Here is a 26,486-nt window from a genome sequence, read left to right as displayed (position 1 = left end):
TAGTGTGCACATGTGTGTGTAGTGTGCACATGTGTGTGTAGTGTGCACATGTGTGTGTAGTGTGCACATGTGTGTGTGTAGTGTGCACATGTGTGTGTGTAGTGTGCACATGTGTGTGTGTAGTGTGCACATGTGTGTGTGTAGTGTGCACATGTGTGTGTGTAGTGTGCACATGTGTGACACATAACACGGCCCCCTCCTCACGTTTCCTGCAGCCTCTCTGCCCCCACCTCCTGCCCTCTCTCCAGCAGTCTGTCTGGGGCTCGCTCGCCCCTCCCCTTTACAACACAGACAGCCCCTTTAATAATAGGCTGGGTTGCCTCTGACCAATCAGCACTGCCTTGCCCCCCTCCACACCCCCCTTTTCCCATGCCTGGGGGCTGTACTTTGCCCCTCTCCCTCCCCCTCTCTTTGTATCAAACATCCGGGTTTCCCTCCTAGTTTTTTAGAAGCCATTTTGGAGCGGGTTCAGGATTTTGGGAGTATTGTGTGCAGTGATAATACGGGGTAACTTCACACCCCCTCCCTCCGGCTGATGCCCCTCCTGGAGACTCCACACCCCACCCCCACTCCACAAACACCCCCCACACACTCCCCCCCGGACCTGTCACATTGAAGTTTGGGCTCCGGGGTGTCTGTGCCCTCCCCCCTCTCCATTAATCTGCTGCAGAAGGTGGAGTCCTTGCAGGGGGGGGAGTCTCCGCCGCTGCTGCTGCTGCTCTTTGATCTGGCTCAGCCTGTGCTCCCGATTCACACACATTTCATTCCCACGGATCCACATTACACGCCCCCCCTCCCCTCCCTTTACACACACAGAGTCTGCCCACGCGTGGGTCATCCCCCACCCCACACACTGTGTTACTCTAACTCGGGATCCCGTGTGCCGCAGACGCTGCGTGGAGGATACATTGTTGCAGATGTGAAGGAATTACCCCCGGCGGGTGGGATTTGGTGTTCGCGGCGCGTGGACTGATACCCTCGGATTCGGGGAATATGGGTGCTGTGGGGCTGACTTTTACCCTTCTCCTGGCAACTTTCTGCGCAGGTAGGACTCGCTGTGGGGCGGATCGCGGGTGGGAATGTTTATCTGTGGGTTTGGAAAGTCCTTCCCGGGGTGAGTGGCGGATCTCTCCCGCGTTATACCCCGCAGGGTCCGGCGCTGGATCCGGGGTCGGTTGGCTTCTTGTTTTTGGGCAGCGGCTCTCGCGGAGTGGATGTGGCTTCTTTGTATTGTGTGTGGAGTGCACGTGTGTGTCAGCCCCACGCAGAGCGCGAGTGCGAGCTTCATGTGTGTGCCAGGTTAATATTACATGCATGACGTTGCCGTGTGTGCCAGGTTAATGTAACATGCATGCTGGGGCCATGTGTGCCAGGTTAATGTAACATGCGTGCTGGGGCCGTGTGTGCCAGGTTAATGTAACATGCGTGCTGGGGCCGTGTGTGCCAGGTTAATATTACATGCATGCTGGAGCCGTGTGTGCCAGATTAATGTTACATGCATGACGTTGCCGTGTGTGCCAGGTTAATGTAACATGCATGCTGGGGCCGTGTGTGCCAGGTTAATATTACATGCATGCATGCTGGAGCCGTGTGTGCCAGATTAATGTTACATGCATGATGGGGCCATGTGTGCCAGGTTAATGTTACATGCGTAATGATGCTGTGTGCGCCAGGTTAATGTAACATGCTTGGGGCCGTGTGTGCCAGGTTAATGTAACATGCGTGCTGGGACCGTGTGCGCCAGGTTAATGTAACATGCGTGCTGGGGCCGTGTGCCAGGTTAATGTAACATGCTTGGGGCCGTGTGTGCCAGTTTAATGTAACCTGCGTGCTGGGGCCGTGTGCGCCAGGTTAATGTGACATGCAGGATGGTGCCATGTGTGCCAGGTTAATATTACATGCATGATGGGCCTGTGTGCGCCAGGTTAATGTAACATGCGTGATGGGCCTGTGTGTGCCAGGTTAAGGTAACGTGTATACCAGCTCTGTTTTGGGTTTAATACAGCCGTCTGTACCGGTGTAGCATGGGGTGCAGTTTGTAGGGTGATGTGTGCACCGGTGGCACGCTATTTGTCCCGTGTGTGTTTCCGTGTGGCACGCTGCGTTCCTGGTATGTACCGGGGTGCGCTGCCATTCTAGGTGCCCGGTGTGGGTGTGTTACCTGCCGTACGCCGGGTACCCGGTGGGTTCCAGGGACACACTGCGTGCCTGATTTGGGTGTGTGCCGGCGCCGCGTTGGGTGCCTGGTCCGTGTGCTGGCGCCGCGTTGGGTGCCCGGTGTATGTATATGTTTCCGTGTATTTAGAGCTTTGCAGTATAAGGGCAGTGCAGTCATAGAAATCTATAACATGCAATAGGTGCAAATACACGCTCCGGACACGTGTAGTTACCCGCTGGCTGCGTGTTACCCGCTGTATGCCCCCTGTGCCTTTCACCCATGTGTGAGGCCGTGCCCGTGTACAGCGTGTATCCGTGTGAGGTGGAAGTGGGATAAGTTTATTCCTGTGGTTTGGGGGACGGTGTCCCCGCTCCTCGATCTGCCCTCCGGCGTGGCTGGCCGCTGCCGAGTCCTTTCTGTGCGTTCAGCAGCTCTCGCCCCGCGCGGTGCCCGCTGCCCTCCTCCGTGCTGCCGATCCCCCCTCCCCAGGGTTTGCTATTTTTATGAGGTTACTCATTTGCCTTTGATTTGCGGCTGGATGATCGCGAGCCCCCGGCAGCTTTTGGGGGGGGGTTTAGTGAACCCGCCGGGGGCTCGCGATCATCCAGCGCCCCCCCCCAGATCCACAGCCCTGCCTTCTTTATTTGGAATCCAGAATCCGATTTACTTGTCGCATGGATTCCGGAATGGGGGGGGGACCAAAAATATACCAAAAACATACAAAAAACATACAATATACCAAAAACATACAATATACCAAAAACATACAATATACCAAAAATATACAAAAAAATATAATAGATTTACCAAAAATATACAAAATAAATGTGAATTTCTGATTTTTTCTCGTTGTCCTTGTTCGACCGCCTTTCTTCCAAAATAATTGTCTGGGCGCCGCAGATGTTGGATAATACGGCGCTCGGTGGAGGGCGGTGTGTCTGTCTGCGTGTGCGTTCCGTGTCTGTATGTATGTATGTATGTATGTATGGGTACAGGGCGTTGCATAATCCCGGAGCCCTGCGTCCGATGTGAACCCGTGTAAATTAGATCGTGCCCGCCTTTAATAAACTTTACAGCCGTAGGTACTGGGTTAACCCTTCCGGTGCTGGAAACACAAGGGTACGACTTAAGTAAAGTCACGTGTGGACTCAGAGTGAGGTTGCGGCCGCGGTTTGGAGGCACGCGTGTGTTACGGGCTTTCAGTGCATTTGTAACGTGTGATAAGCGTGTGTAGCCGTGTTTTATGTGCTGATATTATTCTGAGCGTGTCCCGTATAGCCATCGCAGTCTATGTTGAGATCATTCGGGGGGGGTAAAGAGCAACCCCCCCAAAAATCTCCATATTTACATTTATTTAAAAAATAATTGGACGGGGTGCCCATGGAAGGTTGGGTCCCTTGGTTAACGCTTTGAGTGCTGGAGAGATGTGTGTGCACTGCACTAGTGGAGCATAAAGGGTTACTCTTGGAAATATATTCCCCGTGGTATGATGTCATAGTTTTCACGTGTTACAATGTAATCCAGAGTGTTTTCTGTTATTTATTGCTGGATATATTTTGAGTTCAATCTTTCAATGTTTTTACTGATTAATTCTTTGTTTCTATAAATAATCATTTTGTAGTGGGGGTGGAATTTAACCCCGTGGGTTCCAGCTCCATCTGGCACTCAGATTTTTTTTATTTAATTTATTATTATATATACACCCTCCGGTACACCATCACCCGTGTTTTCATTTTTTTTATTATTTTACATTTTTATATATATTTGCCCGTGTTTTCATTTTTATTTATTTTTTTTATTATTTTTTATTTTTATATATAATATTAACGTGCCATCCGGTCCGCGATCGCCCCGCGGTTTCGTTGGATTTTAGAACCTGATGGCAGGGTGTGTGCTGGTATCCACGTTCTCTCCGCTCCACGCCAGGTGCACGGGGGGCTTAAACGGGCATGGCCGGTCCTGGGGTCTTGTTTAGGAATGTGGTTCGCCAGCTGAAATAAAACGCCACCGTATTCAGACCCCCCTCGCCCCCCCCGAGTCCCGCTGCCGATCGCTCTCCCTCTCTCGCTCTCCCTTCTCTCCCTCTCTCGCTCTCCCTTCTCTCCCTCTCTCGCACTCTTTGTTCATTGTTCTCATTAAACATGCAGTGCCACTGTTTGGGAGACACACGGCCCGGACCGCTGTCATGTTTTTAATTTTCACGCTAAACCCACAGGAGACGGGGGGGGGGGCAGATGAACAAATTCAGCTTCGGGGGGGGGGCGCGCAGGACAAATAAAAAGCCTTTCAGAGCTGAAAAGGGGGCCGGCGCATGCGCTTCCCAATCATCTGGCACAAAAGGTGTTAATTTTACAGATGTCAACTTACTACTTACATGCATGTGTATATTTACATACGTGTGCGTGTAATGTACGGCCGTGTGATTACAGCCGATGATATCGCGGGAGATTTGAGATAAATGATGGACTGTTGAAGCTCTCGGGCGGCGGAGGGAATGTTCGTAGAACTTAATATAAGGTAGTCCCGAAAGTTGCGGACCCGCTGCGTTCTGAGGGCCGCGGCTCCGGGGATTTGTCCTACGCTGCTGCTTCCCGCCATTGGTTACGAAGGACATCCCACCCAAAATTTGCTGTCTATCCCATGCATGTTTAATCCCCTCACTGTATTACCCTCTACCACTTCTGCTGGGAGGCTGTTCCACTTATCCACCACTCTCTCAATCAAGAAAAAAAAGCTTTGATTCAAATTCTATTCATGTAGTTCTTTATACACGGATACATTGATATCTTCCCTTTAAAAGCACGCTGTTGTTGTGTATCAGTGTGGATGTTGTTACGGTGAGGTTGTAAACGTGGTCTTTGTTCTTGTAACGCTGCTTTCATTTGAATTCCAGAAGCTTCCGAGCGCTCGGTGTCTGCCGGCCGTCTAAACTTTAGATCTGACATCATAGTTATTGTAAAACGGCCTCCCAAGGACGCATGGGTGTGCGCCGTGGCTGTCATGTGTATGAGGACTGCATTCTGCGAGCGAACGCTTGGCTATACATTAATCGGCCCTTCGCTGCGTGTCACGGGTCAGGAAAGGGTGTATATATCAAACAGCGGGGGTTATTCACTAAATCCTGAGCTCCACGTGAATTCTCTTCGCATTATAAAGGGTCATCCCAGGCAAGTTGCATTATAAAGGGTTGACCTGGCCCTGCATAATGTATAGATCAATCGGGTAACCTTTCCGAAATCTCATTTACTTATAAATGCTTTATTCTGGCTATTGTTGGAACAGGAGCTGGCCGAGGCTCCCCACCCCCCGAGAGTAAAATGCCGGCGGGTGTTGAGAGCAATGTTTTCCACGGTCATGTTGTGCCTTTTCTGATTGGGTGCCTGGCGCGTTGGGCAAATGCCCGGTGTGCCACCGGCCAGCACCACCCCATACTTGCCCAATCTGCCGGTCCAGATCAGGTCCGGCGTCCCGCTGCTCAAGTATACAAACGTAGTGCACGGCTGTGCCGCTTACACCATTTGGCGTCCGCTGGTCTTAAAGTGCCGGCGTCCCCTAATCACCCCCGGTCTCGGCATCCTTCTCATGCTGAAAGATTAATTATTTATCCAGATATTGTACAGCGCTACAGAATATGATGGCGCTTTATAAAACAATAAGTGATAATAGTGCACAAAGGCCGCCCTGAGCGATTAAATGTATCAGTCCAATGCGTGAGGTTTTAGAATGCGCGTGAGAAGCCAAATATCCTGTTTTGGTTGCAGATTTTTTTTTTATAGGTATTTATTTTTGAATAAAATAATTTTATTTATTTTTTTTAGCAAATATTTCTACAATAGATGGGCTTTTTTATGGTGTAAAGGTGTCCTTTTTTGTTAATGGATTGTTTTTTTCTTAGAGTAGAATCTCAGTAAAGCCCCTTTTTTTTTTTTTTTGTTTTTTAATAAATTGCCCCTCCCCCCTCGTCTTGCCCCCCCCCGCACTGAAAAGGTGAAGAACGCCTATTCGCACCCGCGGGCGTATAAATTATTACTCTGTGGCTTTTGTGCTGGATTTTGTTTTATTTTTAGGCGATTAGCGAGGAGAGGCAGCGATTGTGAACGGCGGGGAGGAATGATGTGTGATTCATGTTTACACGCTGGGGTTGTAGCGTGTGCTGATGTCATAGCTCGGCTCACGTGCCGACTTCGCTGTAACAATAACAACAGATCGAGGTTTTTAATATCCGCCGTAAACAAGGACGTGCCCCGATGCGGCCGGCGGGGAGCCGAGGCTTCTGCCCGAGGACTTCTCGCTTGTCGAGGCTTCGGCTCGGAAACGTTTTGTGTTCTCTCTCTGTGATGTCACTCCTCTGGCGTTAAAGCATTAGAGGGAACCAAGTGTTACTCTGTATGGTTTCTACGGGGGTCTACCCCCAACCCCACATCGCGGCGGCTTCAAATGTTACCCTCGGAAGGCTGCCCCCGACGCTCCAGCCGGTTGTTGACCTGAAATGACCTTTCTGAACGTGGCCTCTGTTGCCCCCCAGAAAATATTTTAATTATGGTTTTATGCGTTAGGGGTCCTCATAATTCTCCTGGATGCCAAGGTAGTTATTAAAAGTGGGTCTGACAGATTTCGGGGGGATTTTGCCTCCGCTTGGCATTGTGTTTACACAAATGCTCATTTCTGGGGACATAGACCTCCTTTAATGGCTTTTCTACCAAAAGAGAGATTGTGAATAGGGGGGGGCTCTGTGTTTTTGAGTTGGAAAAAAGAATTTGCCGGCGGCTCGGCCCCCATTCGGCCCCAAATAGTCTGCCAGTTGAGCAAATTCTCAAACCTTAATCGGTTGTTGGTCTCGTCTTCTGAGTCCACCTACAAGGCTGCTTTTTGGGGGGTTTTGGATGTTTCGGCCAAGACGTTCCCTCTTGGTGGAGGACTGGAGGTTGGCGGGTGTAGGAAGGCTGACCTAGAACGTTTCTACCCCCCTAAAGGTATTTGGAAGAAAGCTTAACAAAGCCCCAGGAGTTGGATGTACATCTGCTGCCTGCCCCGCTGACCCCGAGGAGAGGCCGCTCCAAGGTGCCGGACGAGCCTTCAGCCCTCCGGAGATTATCTCGAGCAGGCATTAGATCTAAAGCTGGAAAGCAGGTTTGGGCAGCCTGCCAACCGCACTGCAGCTCCTATCACCTTTAGCCGTCCAGATCTAAGCTGTGTTCTAACAGCGGAGAGGTCTCCTGAAATCGGATCTGTCCTTTTGCCCAGAGCTGACACGCTGCAGCTTCTTACATTAAACCCCCCCCCGGAACGATGTTTACAGGTTAACATAGGCGATAGTTATGTATCTCTGCCCTCCTGTTAAGTTGCTGGTTGTTGTTGGTTGGTTGGTTCAGGCAGCTTTTGTAAGAGTCGGGGAGAAAGAGGCGGGCTGGGACCCCCTACACTCTTTCTTGAGGTGTGCTGGGACCCCCCACTCTTGCGGCATGTTGGACCCCCTTCTTTCTTGAGGCGGGCTGGGACCCCCCTTCTTTCTTGAGGCGGGCTGGGACCCCCCACTCTTGCGGCATGTAGGACCTCCCCTCTTTCTTGAGGCGGGCTGGGACCCCCCTTCTTTCTTGAGGTGGGCTGGGACCCCCCACTCTTGCGGCATGTTGGACGTCTCTTTCTTGAGACGGGCTGGGACCCCCCTCTTTCTTGAGGCAGGCTTAGACCCCCCTTCTTTCTTGAGGCGGGCTGCAACCCCCCAACAGGCAGATACCTGCGCAGCCTAATGGAGCACAGCGCAGGTGTCCCCGAATGTCGTGCGGAAGAACTGGCGGCTGTCTCTTTAAGTGGTTTCGTCTCGTTTCTCCGTGGTCTGTAATCGTTGCAGCGAGCGCTCTAATGCTCCTTCCGTACAGTTTAATGAAGTGCGCTATTTTGTGTTTCTCGACGTAGCGCGCTAACCACAAGGCCATCAATTATACAAATAAGGTGACTGTAACGTGTGAGCGGAAGACGCTACGCGTCTGAATAGAGCTTTCAAGGCTTCCTCCGCAGAAACCGCCACTAATGGGAATCATTCTGGAAAGCGGCGGCGCTGCGTTTAAATATACATTAACTTGTTGCTCGATGGCGGCCGTTCTGCTTTGCCAGCTTCGGAGATTTGTCGATACGGGCAGATCTGTAACGCGTTCTCCTTCTAATGGAACGTTTGTGCGCTGATCGGATCACAAAAGAAAAACACCGTCGGTCCCTTGGTGGATTTTGCTAAATAGGTACGTTCTTGTGTTTTTCACTTAAAATAGTCCTGTTTTATTACGCTGCTGATAATTTCTGGAATTCTTGGCTTGTCGGGGGCTTAAGGGGATGTGGTTGGACAAAGGAGCGGAGAAAGTGGACCCAGTCCCACCAACTTTACCATTGGTGGGTTCCACTTGGGATTGCCCAGGGGCTTCCACTTGGGATTGCCCAGGGGCTTCTACTTGGGATTGCCCAGGGGCTTCCACTTGGGATTGTCCAGGGGCTTCCACTTGGGATTGTCCAGGGGCTTCCACTGGGGATTGTCCAGGGGCTTCCACTTGGATTTGCCAAGGTGGCATGGACTGTCCACCCATAGACCTCTATATTGACATACAGGGGTACCCCTTGATTTTATGATGCTGGTGGCCGCGTTGGTGACCGTTTCTCGTTGGCCTTTTCTCGTTGGGCTTTATCTAGTGACGTGCGCCGTTACAATGTATCTCAAAGAATTCATTTGTTTCCCGTATAATCTCTCTCTTTAACATGGTAAGACGGCGACACGACGCCAACGCCAACGCCAGGCAAAGCGGATTCCAAAGCACCTAAAATACCCGGCGATTCTCTCACTCTCTTCCGGATGAACCGCAGAGAGGGAAAGGCCTTGTGTCAACTTTTTAACCCAACCAGAGCTTTAGCCTGCGACGTTTCTTGGAATCGTAATGCTATTATAAGACTGGATTTGAAGGTCAGAAACTTGCGTGTTGACGGTCTAAATCTTTTATGCTGGAGTTCAGACGCAGCGTGACACTTTTACAGTTAATCCTTTCAATGCCTGCGGGGCCTGGAGAGCGAGAGAGACCGTCCGTTTCATCCTAGCAACGACTCCGAGTGAGGCACGGAAGCTGCTATTCCTGCCGGTTTGGCAATTGCTAACCACTAGCCGGCTTATTCTTTTAAAGGGGAAGCTCCACGGAAAAAATATTTGACACCTTGGATAAACCCTAGAGCTGTATACAGAACTAACCCCCCCTCCCGTCGCTGTATACAGAACTAACCCCCTCTCCTCCCCCAGCGCTGTATACAGAACTAACCCCCCTCCCGGCGCTGTATACAGAACTAACCCCCCCCTCCCGGCGCTGTATACAGAACTAACCCCCCCCTCCCGGCGCTGCATACAGAACTAACCCCCTCTCCCCCGGCTCTGTATACAGAACAAACCCCCCCCCGTCGCTGTATACAGAACTAACCCCCCTCTCCCCCCAGCGCTGTATACAGAACTGCCCCCCCCAGCACTGTATACAGAACTAACCCCCTCTCCCCCCGGCGCTGTATACAGAACTAACCCCCTCTCCCCCCGGTGTTGTATACAGAACTAACACCCCCCCCAAGGCTGTATACAGAACTAACCACCATTCCGTTCCTTTACAGACTTTCATTAGTCAGAGTCCGACTGGGTGAATAAGACTGAGGCATTCTATTGTTCCCCACAGGCACTATGATAAGGAGTCGGGGTGTTTGTCTAGTAGATTGGGCTCAGATAACAGAGCGAGAATCATACAAACTGGTATTTTGTTGCTAAATATATATATTTATCCCCTCCCCTTATTCTGACCCAAGCAACACTCGATTCATCAAATGGTTTTTGGGCGCGATGTGATTGGCGATGCTCCATTTTGGGTTGGGGGAAAAAAATCGTGTAATGAGTTGCCGTACTCTTTTAACCAAAAAGTGAGTTCTGGTCGGGGCGTAGAAAAGATGGCGGAAAGTATTGGGGTTTTGGGAGATCCGTTTTAGATACTTTGTCCCCTTTCTTCTCGCTCGCCGGTATCTGGCTAAAAATAGTCCGGGGTATGAGTGCGTCCGCGGGCCGGCGATGGGGTCTCTGCGCGGATTATTGTTGGTTGGAATTTCAAGGTCCAAAGGATGGAAGGCGAGCGTCTGACTGTTCGTGCCGCAGCTGTGCTCCGTCCGTCAGGGGGCCGCGTTTGGCAGCCCGAGTCGTATTAATTAAACAAAAGGTTCATTTCACGACGGCCCCTCTGAAGGATTTCGGACTGGAATGTTATCTCTCCGTCAGAATGCCGTCTCGTACCGCAACATCTGCCTCTCTTCGCCCTCTCGTTCTTGGCTAATACTTTGCCAGAGTGTGCAAGGACAAACTTATGGTGCACAAAGTTTTTTTTTTATTTATTTTTTTAATGTAAGGGTAATAAATGTTAAGAAATTAAAGGGGAAAATATTTTATATAGAGCATAAGACCTAGCGCTGTATACAGTAATAACCCCCCCCAGTGCTGTATACAGTAATAACCCCCCCCAGCGCTGTATACAATAATAACCCCCCCCAGCGCTGTATACAGTAATAACCCCCCCAGTGCTGTATACAGTAATAACCCCCCCAGTGCTGTATACAGTAATAACCCCCCAGCGCTGTATACAGTAATATAACCCCCAGTGCTGTATACAGTAATAACCCCCCCAGCGCTGTATACAGTAATAACCCCCCAGCGCTGTATACAGTAATAACCCCCCCAGCGCTGTATACAGTAATAACCCCCCAGCGCTGTATACAGTAATAACCCCCCAGCGCTGTATACAGTAATAACCCCCCAGCGCTGTATACAGTAATAACCCCCCAGCGCTGTATACAGTAATAACCCCCCAGCGCTGTATACAGTAATAACCCCCCCCAGCGCTGTATACAGTAATAAACCCCCCCAGCGCTGTATACAGTAATAAACCCCCCAGCGCTGTATACACTAATATAACCCCCCCCAGCACTGTATACAGTTATAACCTCACCCCAGTGCTGTATACAGCAATAACCCCCCCCAAACCTGGTTTTATCTTATTTTGTTCCCTTTATCTGCAGACCTGGAGCCGCCGTTGCTGTCAGTCATGTGATATTTTGGGTGACTTTCCCGGCTCAAACACCGCACTGAGCTGACGCTTTATGGCAATGCTAATGAAGTCCGTTCCTCCATAGACTTTCATTAGTCAGAGAGTCCGAGTGGGTGATTTAAGTCTGAGCCGCTCTAGTGTTTCCCACAGGCAGTATGATAAGGAGTTACGGCAAAAAAAAAATATAGAAATTCAAACTTTTTTTTTAATGCACAATACTTTTGAAAACATGTTTCGACGCTCATTCATGTTTACATTTTTAGCTTTAAGAGGGACTATGTCATAAAAAACAACAACTTTTAAACACCTGTAAATACTTATTTGCGGAGGAAAGTAATATTACTAAAACGCCAAGAAAATCCCATTTTAAGGCTTTGCTTCTATAGTTTTTTTTTTTTGTTTTTTTTTTAAGACTGGACGCTTTTGTATATAAAAACCTAACTTGCTACACTTTAGACATTACGTAATGGTGTGTGTGTGTATATATATGTGTGTGTGTATAATGTGTGTGTATATATATATATATATAATGTGTGTGTGTGTGTGTGTGTGTGTATGTGTGTATAATAAATGTGTATATATATATAATTTCAGACTGTATCCGAGCTGTATCTGTTTAGCCAATATTGGTTAACCCTTTAAGGACAATGGGCTGTCCTTAAACCCATTAAAAACAGTGGATTGTGAGCCCGTACATGTACGGGCATTGACATTAAGGGGTTAAAATGTTCTTCTACGTTAAGCGGGATCCCGTGAAGCCAATCTCAGCCGCGCAGGTTTCCAGCTGACTTTGCGGTATTTGTGCTCTAAAGTGTCATTGAGGAAAATAAGTTGTGGTCACTCAGATGTTTTTATTTATTGAATTCGAGAGTCGAGAGGAAATACTTGAGATTTCACGATACGGTTTGGAGTCCGGCGTGAAGAGTCTTCAGTCCATCTCATCTCAGGCTAAATGAACTATTAGAGCTTTATTATAACAACAACTCCCGGGACTCCCAGCCAGCGGAACCTACAGATATTCCTTTTTTATTAGTATTTTAATAAGGTCTTGAGTTCCAATTGAAAGCGGCCGTGACGTCTGTTCTGTATATTGGCTTCTATGGAAGGTTGGTCTAGGAGACGCCACATGCGCCTTGTGTTTGTTTATATTATTATTATTATTATTATTTTATTTTAATTTTTTTGGTTTTCTTTCATTATATTTGTAAATTTGGTTTGTATCGGTGTAAACGCGGGTTGGGCTCTAATCGCTTTTTGCCCAGGGCTCTGTGGAAATAATTATTTACTTACTGATCACTGGTTATTTAATAAGCTGGGATACTTTCTCTTTTTTTACGTATTCAATCGCTTTCGCCCTCCATTAATCTCTGAATTACTAGCCAGGTGGCAACTGTATCCAAGGAGCCATCGTGACCTCACGTACGTCTTGTAGGGTAATTTGGCTCAGATGTCCTAAAGGTAACCTAAACATCCGGCGTTGCCTGGGACATTTTCTGTCCCCTAAATTCAACACCCCTCCTCCCCCACACCAAAGGTGTAATGTAAGACTTGGGGCAATTCTCCAGCAGCATGGGGGATGGAAACCCAAATAATCCTCCAACACGTAAACATTTAGACGGAAAGTAAACATGAACTATATATGTCTATGTATATATGTGTGTGTGTGTGTGTGTGTGTGTGTGTGTGTGTGTGTGTGTGTGTATATATAAATTTTATATATTTTCTCAATATTATATATTTTAGATTTTATAGTTTTATAAATATGTATATATGTAATATATACATAAAATCTAAAATATATAATATTGAGAAAAAAAATAATAAAAAAAAATAACCGTAGGTCTGTCATCCCAAAACACCATATTTTATAAAACGAGCTGGTTTTTTTTTTTACATCAAAAACAGAGTGGAAACCTTTACTTTGTCTCCATCTATTCACTAAGCAGAGAATTATGTCTCAGCTCCTTGACTTCATTATACATTACGAAGGTCCAGCCGAAGGGAGAGCTTGGCTGGCCCTGTGTAATGTATATTAAATAAGTGAGATTTCGTCACACATTGAATTATACATTATACGGGGCCAGCCTAGCCCTCCTCTGGTAGTGAAACTTGCCAGTGTTGGCCCGTTATATTGAATAGGGAAGTGAATCAGCTGAAACTGCAGCTCTTCTACAGACTCTCCCTTTAGTGAATAGACCTCCATGAGAGCGATTCCTGTCCAGACGCAGATCTTTGTGTCCTTCTGTCCCTGGCTGGCTCGCGTGGCCCCCGGGAGAGCATGCTTTAGGGGTAAATCCAGAGTCCTGCAACAAGCCCAAAAGCTACGATAGAGCCGCTGAGCCGCTAGCCCGCGATCGCTCCGTAGAGTGCTGCTGCTGGATGCGACCGTCGTCCGTGTCTGAATAACGCTCTTTTGGACCCAAACTTCTCACTTTCCGCATAAAACCCTGTAATATATATATATATATATATATATATATATATACCGGTATATATATATAATTTTCTTCGCCGGCCTCCTGTGAGAGCGGATATTCCTTTGTGTGTTTGGCCGTCGCCGGGCTCGTTGGACGCGCTTTGTGTTTCCGCACGCGGCTGTTAGACTTTTATAAAAATAATTCATGAATCGGTGTTTAGAACAGCTGGACGGCTCCAGGTGAACGGCCGCCGGTTCATCTCATCTCATGCGCGTTGCTGCCAGCTCGCCGACCGCTTAAACACGCGCTATTAATGTTTTATTGTAATTCCTGCAATTAATGTTTTTTCTTTTTAAACCACAGAAAGCAAATTGCTGGTTATAACAAAAGGGGCGCGGAGTTCTCGGTAGCCCGTTGTGGTAATGCCCGGCGTTATAATATATTATTAGGCGCCAAAGAGGGTAAAGCGATCGCTGGCTGTACCTGTGACGTAGGCAACCTCTCTGATGAGAGACTTGGTCTTAATGCCCCAGTGTGACCAAGAAGTCTTTAGCATAAACCAATCAGGAGCTAGAGAATGTCCGTTGAATGAGACGATGTATCAGAGGGTAGCCGACGCGCTTCACCCTGCGTGCGGTCTTCTCCATCCCACCCAAAAGCCCCGGACAGTCACTTGATGGAAAACACAATGTATTCATTTTTTTTATTTTATTTATTTTTTTATTTCCTGCACCGTAATTCAACTTTCACTTATTATTACCTTTAGTATTATTATTTCTATGGTGTCAACAGTTACCCGGCGTTTCTTAAAATACATGGCAATTTTGGGATAGTTTTGGCGCAATCATTAGGAACAATCGGTTTATTTAATTTATACTTGAATAGCTCTGGGTAAAGGCACGCCGAATTTTTTTAATATAATATATATATATATATATATATATATATATATATATATACTGTTTTACAGAAATATGGTGGTCAAATTTTTAACATTTTACGTAAAAAAATAAATGAATACAAATAAATTAAATAATCATAAAAAAAAAAAATTGAAAAGTTTTTTGTTTTGAGCAGCCTTTTTCCATAGGCATGTTGTATAGCTGTAGGAATGGAGGGTATGTTTGAGGGTTTCCTGCGGTGATAAATGTTGGATATGTGTGACGCCGCCGGCCCCCGTCTTAGTAGACGGATTCATTTAAGCATGTTTCTCCGGCACGTCGTGAAGTATTTGTTGGTGAAACGGGTTTCTGGTCTTCGGTCTGTCGGGTCGGCGGCCGGTGCTATAGATCGCGGGCGGCCGGTGCGATAGGTCGCAGGCGGCAGGTTTGGTCTTTAATCTCCATAATCCCGAGAGTGAATATGTGGTCCTGTATAGGAAGCGCTGACCTTTTCGGAGATAGGAGTAGATCTGAAGGCTTTGAAGTAATGATTTGTTAAACAGAAGCTGATCTGAGCCGGTAAATGTCTTCTTCATCATCAGGGGAGACTTTACTTCATGGTAAAGAACTCTGTATACGGGACATCTGCTGTGAAGTCCCAAGGAAAGAAATATTTAATATGTATATGTAATATATAATCGTTTTATCTCATTTTGTTCCAATAAACTCCCTTTATCTGCAGACCTGGAGCCGCCGTTGCTGTCAGTCATGTGATATTTTGGGTGACTTTCCCGGCCCAAACACCACACTGAGCTGATGCTTTATGGCAATGCTAATGAAGTCTGACTTACATAGACTTTCATTAATGAGAGAGTCCTGCTTTGGGATTAAGACAGAGTCATTCTATTGTTCCCCATAGGCAGTATGATAAGGTGTCGGGGTGTTTGTTAAGTAGATCGGGGATCATATAACAGAGTGAGAACTCATACAAACGGCTGATATGCAGCCACCTGAAAACATATTATGGGGCAAACATGGGAACCGGTTAAAAAAGGAGAACGGCGCATCAGAGAATACAAATGAATTTATTGAGTACAGCGGGGGAGGCAGGAGAGTGGGATTTCTTGAAGTATAAATTATACTCGGAGATGATAGGAGTCATCTCCAGACTGTGAGACCCCCGAGAATCTGCCCCGAGACCCTGAGATTGGGGAAAAAACCCTGAGAGTTCCCCGGTATGGAAACGTCTCCAGTTTAGGAGCAGCAGCTGGAACATGCAAAGTGCTGCTTGAACTCAGATGAATCCAGACAATAAATAAAGACTACATTTTTACCCTAAAGTGATGGCGAGTCCTAGCGGTGGCGAGATGGGTAACCCGACCCCGGTCACTCCGTCTGCATCTCATTTGATCCGCATTGCAAAGCAATTAAAGCAACTGCCAATCAAGAGTGAAATTCCAGCTGGATCCAGTTTAACCCATTATCTTCTCCCCTGTAGGACGGGGGAATAGGTCTGTGAACGTTCTCAGCGTTTTTCGGCTGGTCCAGAATAACTTTTCTGGTATTCATTCGGCAAACCTGGTTGTTGCCTGGTCAATACCAAAATAACTTGTGCTGAGAGCGTGGTAGATAAGTGGAGCAGCCTCCCAGCAGAAGTGGTAGAGGCCAATACAATGAGGGAGTTTAACCATGCGGTAGAAACTTATATTATTTCTCATGGACGGATTTTTAAACCCTGTTGCTTTTTTCAAGCCCAAAAGTAGTTGGAGACGTACTTAGCGGTTTCGGGGGAGGGGGTCCTCAGCTGCGTGTGATGTCATATATCGTAATAAAGGTGTCACACCAGGCTCCGCTTGCATGAGCTATGACAGTAGTATCCACCGGTTATCAGCATGAATGATTCATTGTTTTATATAGCGCCATCATATTCCGCAGCGCTGTACAACGGGTAAAAAGTGCTACTAGAAAATAGTGTATGACGTAATTCAAATTATAAAGTAAGGAGGGATCTGCTCAAGGGAGCTTACAATCTAGACAATGCCGGCAGTCCCAATAAATGAGACTTCATCCCGTTGTTGAGACTGTACCAGCAAGCTTGTGACTGTTGCCAGCTATGCTTGTGAAGGATTATTATGCGTTACAGATTATTAGGGTCCTGGAAGTGGCTTCTTCTATAAAACAATCTGGTTTTGGTTCTTTACGCTTTAGGGACAGCTTAATATGTTTTGTCATCTAGTTTATAAGCAGCCTAACGACTGCAACATAATGGGGAGGAATAATCATGCAGAAGTTAAGATGGACGCCCCCCACGCGATAATCATACAAGGTGGGTTTTTAGTCTTGGATATGATTTTGAAGCTGTAAACAAATGTTTTGGAGAGGCGACCGGTGGGCTTTCTCGGAGGGTACGAGCGGACGGCGGTCCCTGGTATCGAGCGTCTCACAAATAATGAATAGAGCCCAGAATCTCTCCTTTTTACGTTTAGTTAATGAAACGAGTTGGAGAGGCTGAGACCGCAAAGTATTTTGTGCCAAGCGGGGCCGAGCCGTAAAGAGCTTTTATTAACGCGTTACAGATATAATCCGAGTTTATTACATCCCCGGCTCGCCGCGCATGAACTCCTCACGTGGTTGACACAATGTATCTGACAGGGGCTACAGATTGGGATATATAGAAACATAGAATGTTCCGGCAGATCGGCCCCCAATCGGCCCGTCTGGTCTGCCCGTTTCTCCTGCTGTAAAGCCTTAAACCTTAATCAGTCGTTGGTCTCATCTTTGATTCAGGAGTCGCATGCCTATCCCGCGCATGTTTAAATCCCCTCGCTGTATTAACCCCTACCGCTTCAATAATAATTTTAAAGGTGCTGTTCCACCTAAGGTGCGTCGGCACACCTCCCCAGATAAGTTCTGCATCACGTAAGTCGAAGTAACAGAAACCGGTCGCTTACAACAGCATTCAAAGTTTTATTGAGATACTGGTGCTGCTTAGAAACAGAGTCCTGCCATTTTCCCAAAGCTCCTCCTCCATGTATTACATCACAGCACTCTGAGCTTCTACAACCATTCCCGGTCGCCTTTAAACTAATAGACTTTCAAGCAAACGTCCCTTCTGTGATGTCACAAATTAAGAAAATGGCTTTTATTGGGGTTTTTCTGTTTTCCGCCTTCTGGATAAAAATCAGGAAGGTTCGGTTGAAGGGGTTGGACTTGATGGAATTTATGTCTTTTTTGTCCTAAATTACTGTGTTACTAAGAGGCTCCGCTGGAAGGTTTTGGACTGGAAACTACAGAAAATCGACACAGGAGGAGCACATAATTTCAGTATTAAGGAAAAAAGACATCTAAGTGGAACAGCATCTTAAAAAAAAAAAATATATATATATATATATATATATATATATATATATCCCCGAGCCCTGACCGGTTTAATCCTCATTACAACCTTGGCCCGTTATAAGCCTTTGAAGTGCCGAGTGCCTTTAATGCTAAAATGGAAGATCAAAGACCCTCGAGCCCACCGGGCAGGCGTGATGGCGATGAGATGTGACGGGAAGGCGTATTATAAACGGGTAACATTTATTATCTGCCATCGCTGTAAGAAATTCCTCCAACTCGTGCAAAGTGAGGATAGAACAGAGTGAAGCGATTCCCCGCCGAGCCGATCCCCCGATATCCGGATCATTCAAATCATTTTCATTAACCGATCGCTTTATATATACGAGAAAAAAAACCTCTTCTCAAGACTCTGATCTCGGCTCTTGAGCAGTGGAGTTTCATGAAACGCATCGTACCAGACGGAGAATATCCTCAGCCTCTGCTAGATCCGTAACTTAACACCCAGCTGTTTCACGTGAAGTCAGAGAAGATATTAACTGCTTGAGTATCGCGGGGTTAAAAAGACAATTTGAGGGCAGATCGGCCCCCATCTAGTCTGTCTGTTTCTCCTGCTATAAAGACTCAAACCTTAATCAGTCGTTGATCCCTATGCTTATCTCATGCACTGAAACACAGGAGTGATGGGAGTGATAAAGGGCCATTGGAACCCAGGAGTGATGGGAGTGATAAAGGGCCATTGGAACACAGGAGTGATGGGAGTGATAAAGGTCCTTTGGAACACAGGAGTGATGGGAGTGATAAAGGGCCATTGGAACACAGGAGTGATGGGAGTGATAAAGGGCCATTGGAACACAGGAGTGATGGGAGTGATAAAGGGCCATTGGAACACAGGAGTGATGGGAGTGATGAGGCCTCTGTACGCCTATGAAGAGATTCCATTAACAATCAGCCGTTTCCATCTACAATAGTGATTTACAACATTAACCCTGCCTGCGCTGGATTTCTGGTCCGATTCATGTTATTTTAATGGACAAAATGTGCTTTTTTTTTTTCTCCAACAACAAAGATGTTTCTAAGTGACCCCAAACTTTTGAACGGTATCGCGTGTGTGTAAATATAAACATCAGGCTTTAGCATGGCATGTTCAAGCTCTTATTAAATCCTTTGGGATTATAGATCCGTTTCGGTGCCATCTTGGACTCTTTCGGTGGATCCCATCGCCTCTCCCTGGCACCGGCGCCCGTAACAGCTTCTTGTTCCAGAGAGACTCCGATGCTGGCGTCGGGAATACAACTTACTACGTTGGGCAGCAATCCTCGTCTATGATGCCAGGGAACGGTGCCACCCGAGGAAAGGACATAAATAAAGTCAGGACGGGAGGTTTTTTTGTTTCTGGAGCTGAGGGTCCAATAAATACTACAGGAAAGAAAATGCAAAAACGACTCAAATACATTCTTTTTACAGTACGTTTCAGCAAATTATTTTAAAAAGACTTTTTTTTTAATTTTTTTGTGTGTATGTATATCTATAACATATAGATATATATATAGATATATATATCTATATATATATATATATATAATGTATGAATGTAAAGCTCTAATGAAAAAGTTGGTTTTCCTTAAAAGCAAGAAAACAAGAAAAATTTTTTAATTTAAGCCGCACTTATGGACACTTTACTTCCAAACAATTCTATTTGCTAATGTGCAAAACCGTAGCTATGGAATATACCGTATATATTATATAATATTCTATATGGGCTGTGTGAGTCTGCATGGAACACGCAAACATCAAAGTCTACGGAATGAACACGGATCATGTATGTGATGATCACTCATGTACGTGAGTCTTTACGTTATGGGCAGGCCAGACGGGCCGAATGCTTCTCATCTGTCATCGCATTCGATGTTTCTGTAACCCATTTCTTACGCATTCAGATTCCCGTCTTGTGGCGGCCAAACTGCGAAAGGCCTGTTTCTGCTGATCGGTTGCCCGTCTCTTTTGAAATTGTGATTGGCAGCTGGCTGACTGCTTTGAAGTGCTGGAGGTCACATCAGTCTCCTTTCTCATGGACATGGATAACTATGGCATTGTCCTGCTGTTTCCTTGTGCTTCAAGAGTCCTGTAAAGCATACTGGTGGTGGGGGGGGGGGTTTGCCGCTTCCATGGATTCCGTTAACTCTTACAATGCCAGATGGATATGTTGCAATGAGCCATAGAATTTTTTTATTTATTTTTTCTCTTTTTGTGGCGCTCCTGGGCAGTGAAATGGTTAAAGCACTTAAAGTATGTTAATTAAAGCGGAGTCATGAAGGGTTTTGGAGATAATTGAGAAAAGGATACTGTGATAAATGTACTGTCCCTTTACATAAAACACGGGTAGTATGCACTAGCATGCGTTAGCGGTGCTTTTCCTCTTCGGCCGCGCATGTTTTTCCTCCCAACTTAGTAATGCGCTTCAGATCTTCGTAACGTTGTGGTGGACCCTCTCGCCGCCGTGCTCAGATGTTTTATCCGTTCTAGTACCCTCGTTAGAGTAAATGTTTTTATCTTCTATGATGGAATACGCTCTGGAGGGAAACAACACCTTGTGGGCTCCACCTTTGCTGAACATTTCAATCGTGGAAAGCGAGGCTTGAACACCTGCTGCGGCCTCGTGAAACAATGCAAATTTCCATGAAAATGGGGCGCCAATCTGCTTCCTTTCCAGGCCGGCAGCGTCTGGAGGCATTATTCTGTTTGGGGCGCGAGTCTTCTGGCACTTGTATAGGCAAATAACAGCAGTGGTGCTCGCTGCGGCCCCTTCGTTTTATGCCGATAGTGATTTAAATTTTAAATGGATTGCACTTTTTATTTTCGTTGTGTCAATAGATGGCGTTCCTCTAAATAAATGTGAGCTGTATTTGCACACACGGCCCGGGGTCCGCGCCATCTATTATATTTCGGTAAGGACGGGCTGTGAATACCGGCAGCCTGGAAACCGGCAGGATTGTCGGATTCTCTCACGTTTCTATTTACATTCCTTTTTGTTTCTAAAACGCCCTACCCCCCCGTCCGAAACTCATGCCCCAAAATGCATGTGGAAACGCGGGACCTTTAGCCCAACAATAGACGCCAGATGGCGAGCGCTCTGGAAGTTTGATATTCCTATTAATGCGAGCCCTGCCGCATGGATAAATAAAAATTAAAAAAACACTTATTTTTTTCTTTTAGTTACTTCTTCCTTCCCTTTGTTTTTAAAGGGATTTTTTTCCCCTATATTTTTCTTTCGCAGCGTGTGGAATACCTGTAGCTCGTTTTGCTGTTTCTTAAAGGGACCCTAAAAACAAAAAAATGCATATTAAATTATACTTTGTAATTACTTAATTAAACTAAATTAACTGAAGAAAATTCTTCTTTATTAAAAGGATAAACTCCATGGATCGGCATTTTGTGCCACTGATTGGCTGCTTGAAGCAGCCAATCGGTTGCAGGAAAAAGCTATCCCTGTAATCAGTTGGATCGCTTTCTGGGCAACTTGACTCCTGCAAGCTGTATAGTGGGGGGAAAGGGGGCTTTGTGCTGAAAACCCCCATGTGTTAATATGGGGGGACCACTCGGCTATCACACACGCATTAAAGCGTATATGATGGCTGGCGTGTCCCTATAACATGTCGTGCTGTCATGATTTTGGTTAATCATCGCATTCCGAGCGCTCTTCAGCAAGCAGCTCAGATCTTGATGAGACGACGTATCAATCCGGATGAGCCACAGGCTTCTTTGTATCCGCTGAACAGTGAGTTGTGCTGGAGGAATATAATATTCAAGATGAAAGTTTAAACTCTTGCAAGTTTCCTCCGCAAGAAGGGTTTCTTGGAAAGCCCATCCTTTGTGTGATTCCGAGTGGTAGCAGTCACTCACGCTAACACCGCTACGGATATGAATGTAACAACAAATAACAACATGGCGTTCATTTCTCTCTACGCATGGAACCGGCTCAGTGTGGCCAACGTTGGGGACTCTTTGCCCGTTACCCAAGAATAATTGGGTTTCCCCCCCCGATGATGTCTTTTTAGCGTTTGGGGAAAGTCAGGAAATAATAATATAATATAATATAATTTTTTTTTAACTATATTTAGTAAATATTCAGGCTAAATTTTTTTTTTTCGAATATGTGATTTGACACGGGTGGGGGGGATATGCTTAAATATGTATTTCGTGAAAAAAAAGTTTAGTTTGGCAACTGTCAGAGTTCATAGCGTTAAGGTGACAGATGAGTTCTCAGCTATGTGTAGTTGGGTTGATTCAGTGGCCGTGATCGGCGTCCAGGGAGTTAAATTGCTTACGTGTGAGTGTGACTTTAGCAGGCATTCTAAACCTGCTTTAATGCAGGTGACTCAATTTATGTTTAAATAACAGGTTTCCATGAGGGCCGGTATTAGAGCCATTTGGGTAACACATTTGGCGAATCGCAGCATAGAATTTTCCCAATAGGCTGTTAAAGAGTTAATTTTTTTTAGGGTCAGCTGATTTAGAAAGTTCCCAGGTATGTCTCATCGTATCCAACCTCGGGACTGTCCCTAGAACTCGAGGTCAGCTGGCCGGGTATACATTGGCGGCTCGTGCAATGTATACTTGGTTCTTGGTGTCCTTTGCGTTTCGCGTCCTACGCCGTGCATGACTGTTATTTGCAAACAAGTAAAAACAACAACAACGCGGTCTGGATTATTTTATTTCCTTCCTGCGGTGGCTGGTTTCTCGCCAGCCGCTATAAATAGTGCTCTCTGCGAACGGAGCGTCTGAATCGCGAGCGAGCAACGGGAAAGGAAACCCCCTTTTGGTATCCAGCTGGCCGCCCGCCAATCTAGCGGATTGCTTCATCCGACGGACGCTCGGAGAGGTAGCTCCGGGCAGATAAATGGGAAGATGCGTGGGGACGTCCATCTATCCCTCCCCACACACGTTTTCATTTCGTTCTCCGCGATTTCAGGTTTGCACGATTCAAAATCTGGTAAAAGTCGCTTTAACCTTTTAAGTGCCACGGCGGGCTTGTCCATCCTCACGGCGCTTACAGGGTTAAAAATGATGAAAACCACTGTGGCTTGTGATTATTAGGTGTTTTATCATGTGCTGCTTTTTCTTCTTTCGTACGATCGCAGTGTGACCGGTCCGCTGGAATATTACTGTATTATTTGCTAGATTATAAGACGACCCCCCCAACTTTAAATCTTAATGAAAGAAAAGAGAGCCTGATTATAAGACGACAGTCTTTGGGGTGGAAAACGATCAAAATCGCTGTTTTTGCCTCTGTGGCTCTCACACTCGCTGCAAATGTCTCCCTACCATCTCCTCCAACTGCTTCCGTGTTCCTGTCTCTTTTTCTGCAGTTCTGCTTCTTCTCTTACCTCTTATTGTTCTTCTTTCTTCTATCTTTTTCTTTTTTCTTCTGTCTTCTATATTTTTTTTTCTTTGCCCGATTCTCCCCGGTTTCAGCTCCGTTATCCCAGGTACTTCTGCAAAAAATGGTCGGCGCCTCCGTGCTCTCTCCTGATTGGAGCAGAAGGCGTCCCCACGCTGCGCACCGCGGCTGCCCCCTTTTTGCGGAATTACTCCAAGAGGCCGGAATACTGCAGACAGATTCACGGAGAAAGAGAAGGGATTATAAAACGATGCTGATTTTCTCTGATAAAAAAAAAAAAAAATCAAAAAATCTTATCGAGCAAATATGGCATTTTTTATTTTATTTTAAAAATGAATCGGTTTGGGTTTCCCCCAACTGAAAGGTGGCAAAGAAAGGGTTAAAGCACTTTGAATGCATCTGATAGCTGCACCGGCCCCCTCTAAGTTTTCCCGAGGATCCATTTAGCGGGCGGAGGCCGCGTGGGCTTCCGCTAAAACGCGTGGACGAGGGGTAATGTTAAATTGAGCGAACCGAGGAAGAGTAATTTACTCGTTTGTGAAATCGTCAAAAATTATCCGTAACGCTAATTGTTTAGACTTTTGACCTCATTTGCCGTTTTGAGAATGAATCGAAATGCGGAGCAGATGTAAGTGAGGTTTTTTTTACGTGAATATCTGGGATGAGTTAAGATCTTTGTCTTCCATTCCGAACTTTTCCGCATTAAAAAAAGATTAAATAGGGATCCCGTCCGCCAAAACATCTCGTATCCTGCCCCGTTTGTAGCGTCTTCTCCGTAGCCTTTTTATCGTGTAATCGAGGGCCGGTCTGGTAGCCATTAAGAAGATACATCTGGTTTAGCCTTCAATAAAACGGAGACCTGGATTAGTCAAATGGTCCTCCTGGGAGAATGGAATCAAGGCATTCTAATGCTTGCCTCGTGCGGTAGGAGAAAGTATTGGTAGTTTTCTTTGCAGATGGATTATTGCTTTATCCACAAAAACCTACAACAGAAATTATTCAGCAATAATGGATGAAATCTATGTGTCTCTTACCGTTTAACCTGTTATGTGCCGTGTACACCAGAGGTTTAGAGGTAAGGAAGTTTTACTTTACCGAGAGGGTGGTAGATAAGTAGAAGAGCCTCCCAGCAGAAGTGGTAGAGGGTAATACAGTGAGGGGATTAAACATGCATGGGATAGGCATACGGATCCTCAATCTAAGACGAGACCAACGACTGATTAAGGTTTGAGTCTTTACAGCAGGAGAAACGGGCGACTAGACAGGGGCCGGGAAGGTCTTACTAGCGGTCAGGTTGTTTGTTTCTGTAGTAGAGAGTAGTAGAGAGGGAGTCTGCGGGAGAGTTGTGGTTTGAACTTCCAGTGAGCTTCTGCTGAAGGAAGAGCTTGGGTAGCCCTGTACAATGCATTCTCGCTCATTGAACTATACATTATGCAGGGTCTGCTGAGTCCATCTCTGGGTTTGACCTGGAGTCTCCGGGGGAAGCTCTGTTTCCCCAGGTCTCCGGGTCTGTTCCTATTTTTTTTTTTCTTATTTGCCCAAACTTTATTCTCCCAAGGTCTATAACATAAATAATGTCTTGTACACCCTACTACAACTCTTTAACCCCTTAAGGCCAACGGGTTGTCCTTAAACCCATTAAAAACAATGCTTTGTGAGTCCGTACATGTACGGGCTTTGTCATGAATGGGTTAAGAGACGGCCCCCCCATTGAGGAGTGCGTGTTAAAGTACATTGTGAACGCCGTCGCCTCTGTGGTCCTTTTTCATGGAACAGCCGGAAAGAGGGATAGAAAAAAGTCAAATGTATGGGGGTGGGGTTCCGATGATAACCCCGCCCCCCCATGCACACTTATAATGTAAAGGGGTCCCTTGGCTATGCTACGCATTAAAGTGACTGACGGCCGGAGCGCCCCTGTCAGTTTTTGTGAAATTTTATCCAGACGCTTATTCAAATTTAATAAATATTTTATTGTTTTTCACAAGTTTAGGCAAAAACTATTTTTTAAAAAAAAAAAAATATTCGCTTGTTCCACCGGGAATAAAACTGTCAGGAATTTGTGGATTTTTTTCCTTTGCTGTTTCTAATCAGGAATGCCGGTTATTTGCAGGAGCGGCTGGTAATTTTGTGTGCTTGGCTTTATTTAATGGAAACGGCAAACGGGGGCCTGGTTTTCACACTGGGGGGACGAGGGGCCGTCTGCTGGTTGTTTTTTTTTGTTGTTGTTTTTTTGTTGGTTTTCCTATAACTTCCTATAACTTCTCTGCCTAGACTTCTTGTGCGTTCTTCATACTTGCTAACTGTCCTGCTTCTGGCAGTGGGAGATCTGCCCTGCGGTCCCGTGCAGTTATTGTTTTCCAAGGGCAGATTATGAAATGGCACCGGGTGTACCATGGGGGGGCAGATGGTCTGGTACCACTTATGATGTCGTTTTATGCCCCTTTGGCCTTGACACACACAGCACATGCGCTGTTTTTTCCTTTTTTTTTTTTTAATTACACTTTTTTAAAGTAGGGTTTTTTGTTTTTACAAAAAATGAGCAAAATATAACTAAAAATAAGAAAAAAAAATGTATGTATATAAAATGAGAGGGAGGGAGAAAAAAAGGAGAGGGAAGAGGAAAAAAAAAGAGGGAGAGAGAAAAAAAGAGAGATAATTTCCCTTTCAGCACAAGGTTTAGAATTTGTGAAAATCAGCCATATATTTTTAAAATAATAAACGAGCCTCTGAGCCTCCGCCGCGTGTAAAGTATGATAAACGATAATTAAAAAAAGGTTAAACGTTGCGTTTCCTCGCGCCGCGCTTCTGTCCGGCCCTCCTCGGAGTTTATTGAATAGCTGTTATCGTAAGGAAAAGGCGTCCTCCGATGTAAGAGTTACTCCCGCAGCCCTCCAATTAATCATTTCTCTGTAACGTTTGGGAAACGGACGAAGTGCTGAAGGAAGCTTTCACCTGCCAACAACAACACTCCAGTTTACAGGCACTTTGACAGGGCGGGCGGCGAGGGGGGGGAGACGGGGGTGGGGGGCTGTTACATTTGGCTGGGGGTGAGTTTGTCTGGAAGAAGCCCAATGGAATCCCTGGGATGAGGCCAGCGGGCCCTGCGGATGATACATTCGCTTCTCCTCCTCGCAGGATACAATGTATACGAGGACGGCTCGGGGTCTCCTTATGGGTTGGCTGAAGGGCCAG

The 26,486-nt window shown here is 46.2% G+C and overlaps 1 protein-coding gene across 1 annotated transcript in view; it reads left to right on the top strand.

Moving 5' to 3' along the window:
- Window positions 1-852: 852 nt before the first annotated feature.
- The window catches only part of ACVR2B (activin A receptor type 2B), a 60,305-nt gene continuing 34,671 nt past the window's right edge, over window positions 853-26,486 (top strand). The window contains exon 1 of the mRNA XM_053466956.1: window positions 853-1,045. Coding sequence (XP_053322931.1) covers window positions 994-1,045 — 52 coding nt within the window. The 5' untranslated portion in view covers window positions 853-993. The remainder of the gene's footprint in view (window positions 1,046-26,486) is intronic.

Source organism: Spea bombifrons, chromosome 5 (assembly GCF_027358695.1).
Source record: "Spea bombifrons isolate aSpeBom1 chromosome 5, aSpeBom1.2.pri, whole genome shotgun sequence".
Lineage (NCBI taxonomy): Eukaryota > Metazoa > Chordata > Amphibia > Anura > Pelobatidae > Spea > Spea bombifrons.
Note: the sequence above shows the minus strand (reverse complement) of the source record. Positions and strands in the feature narration are given on the sequence as shown.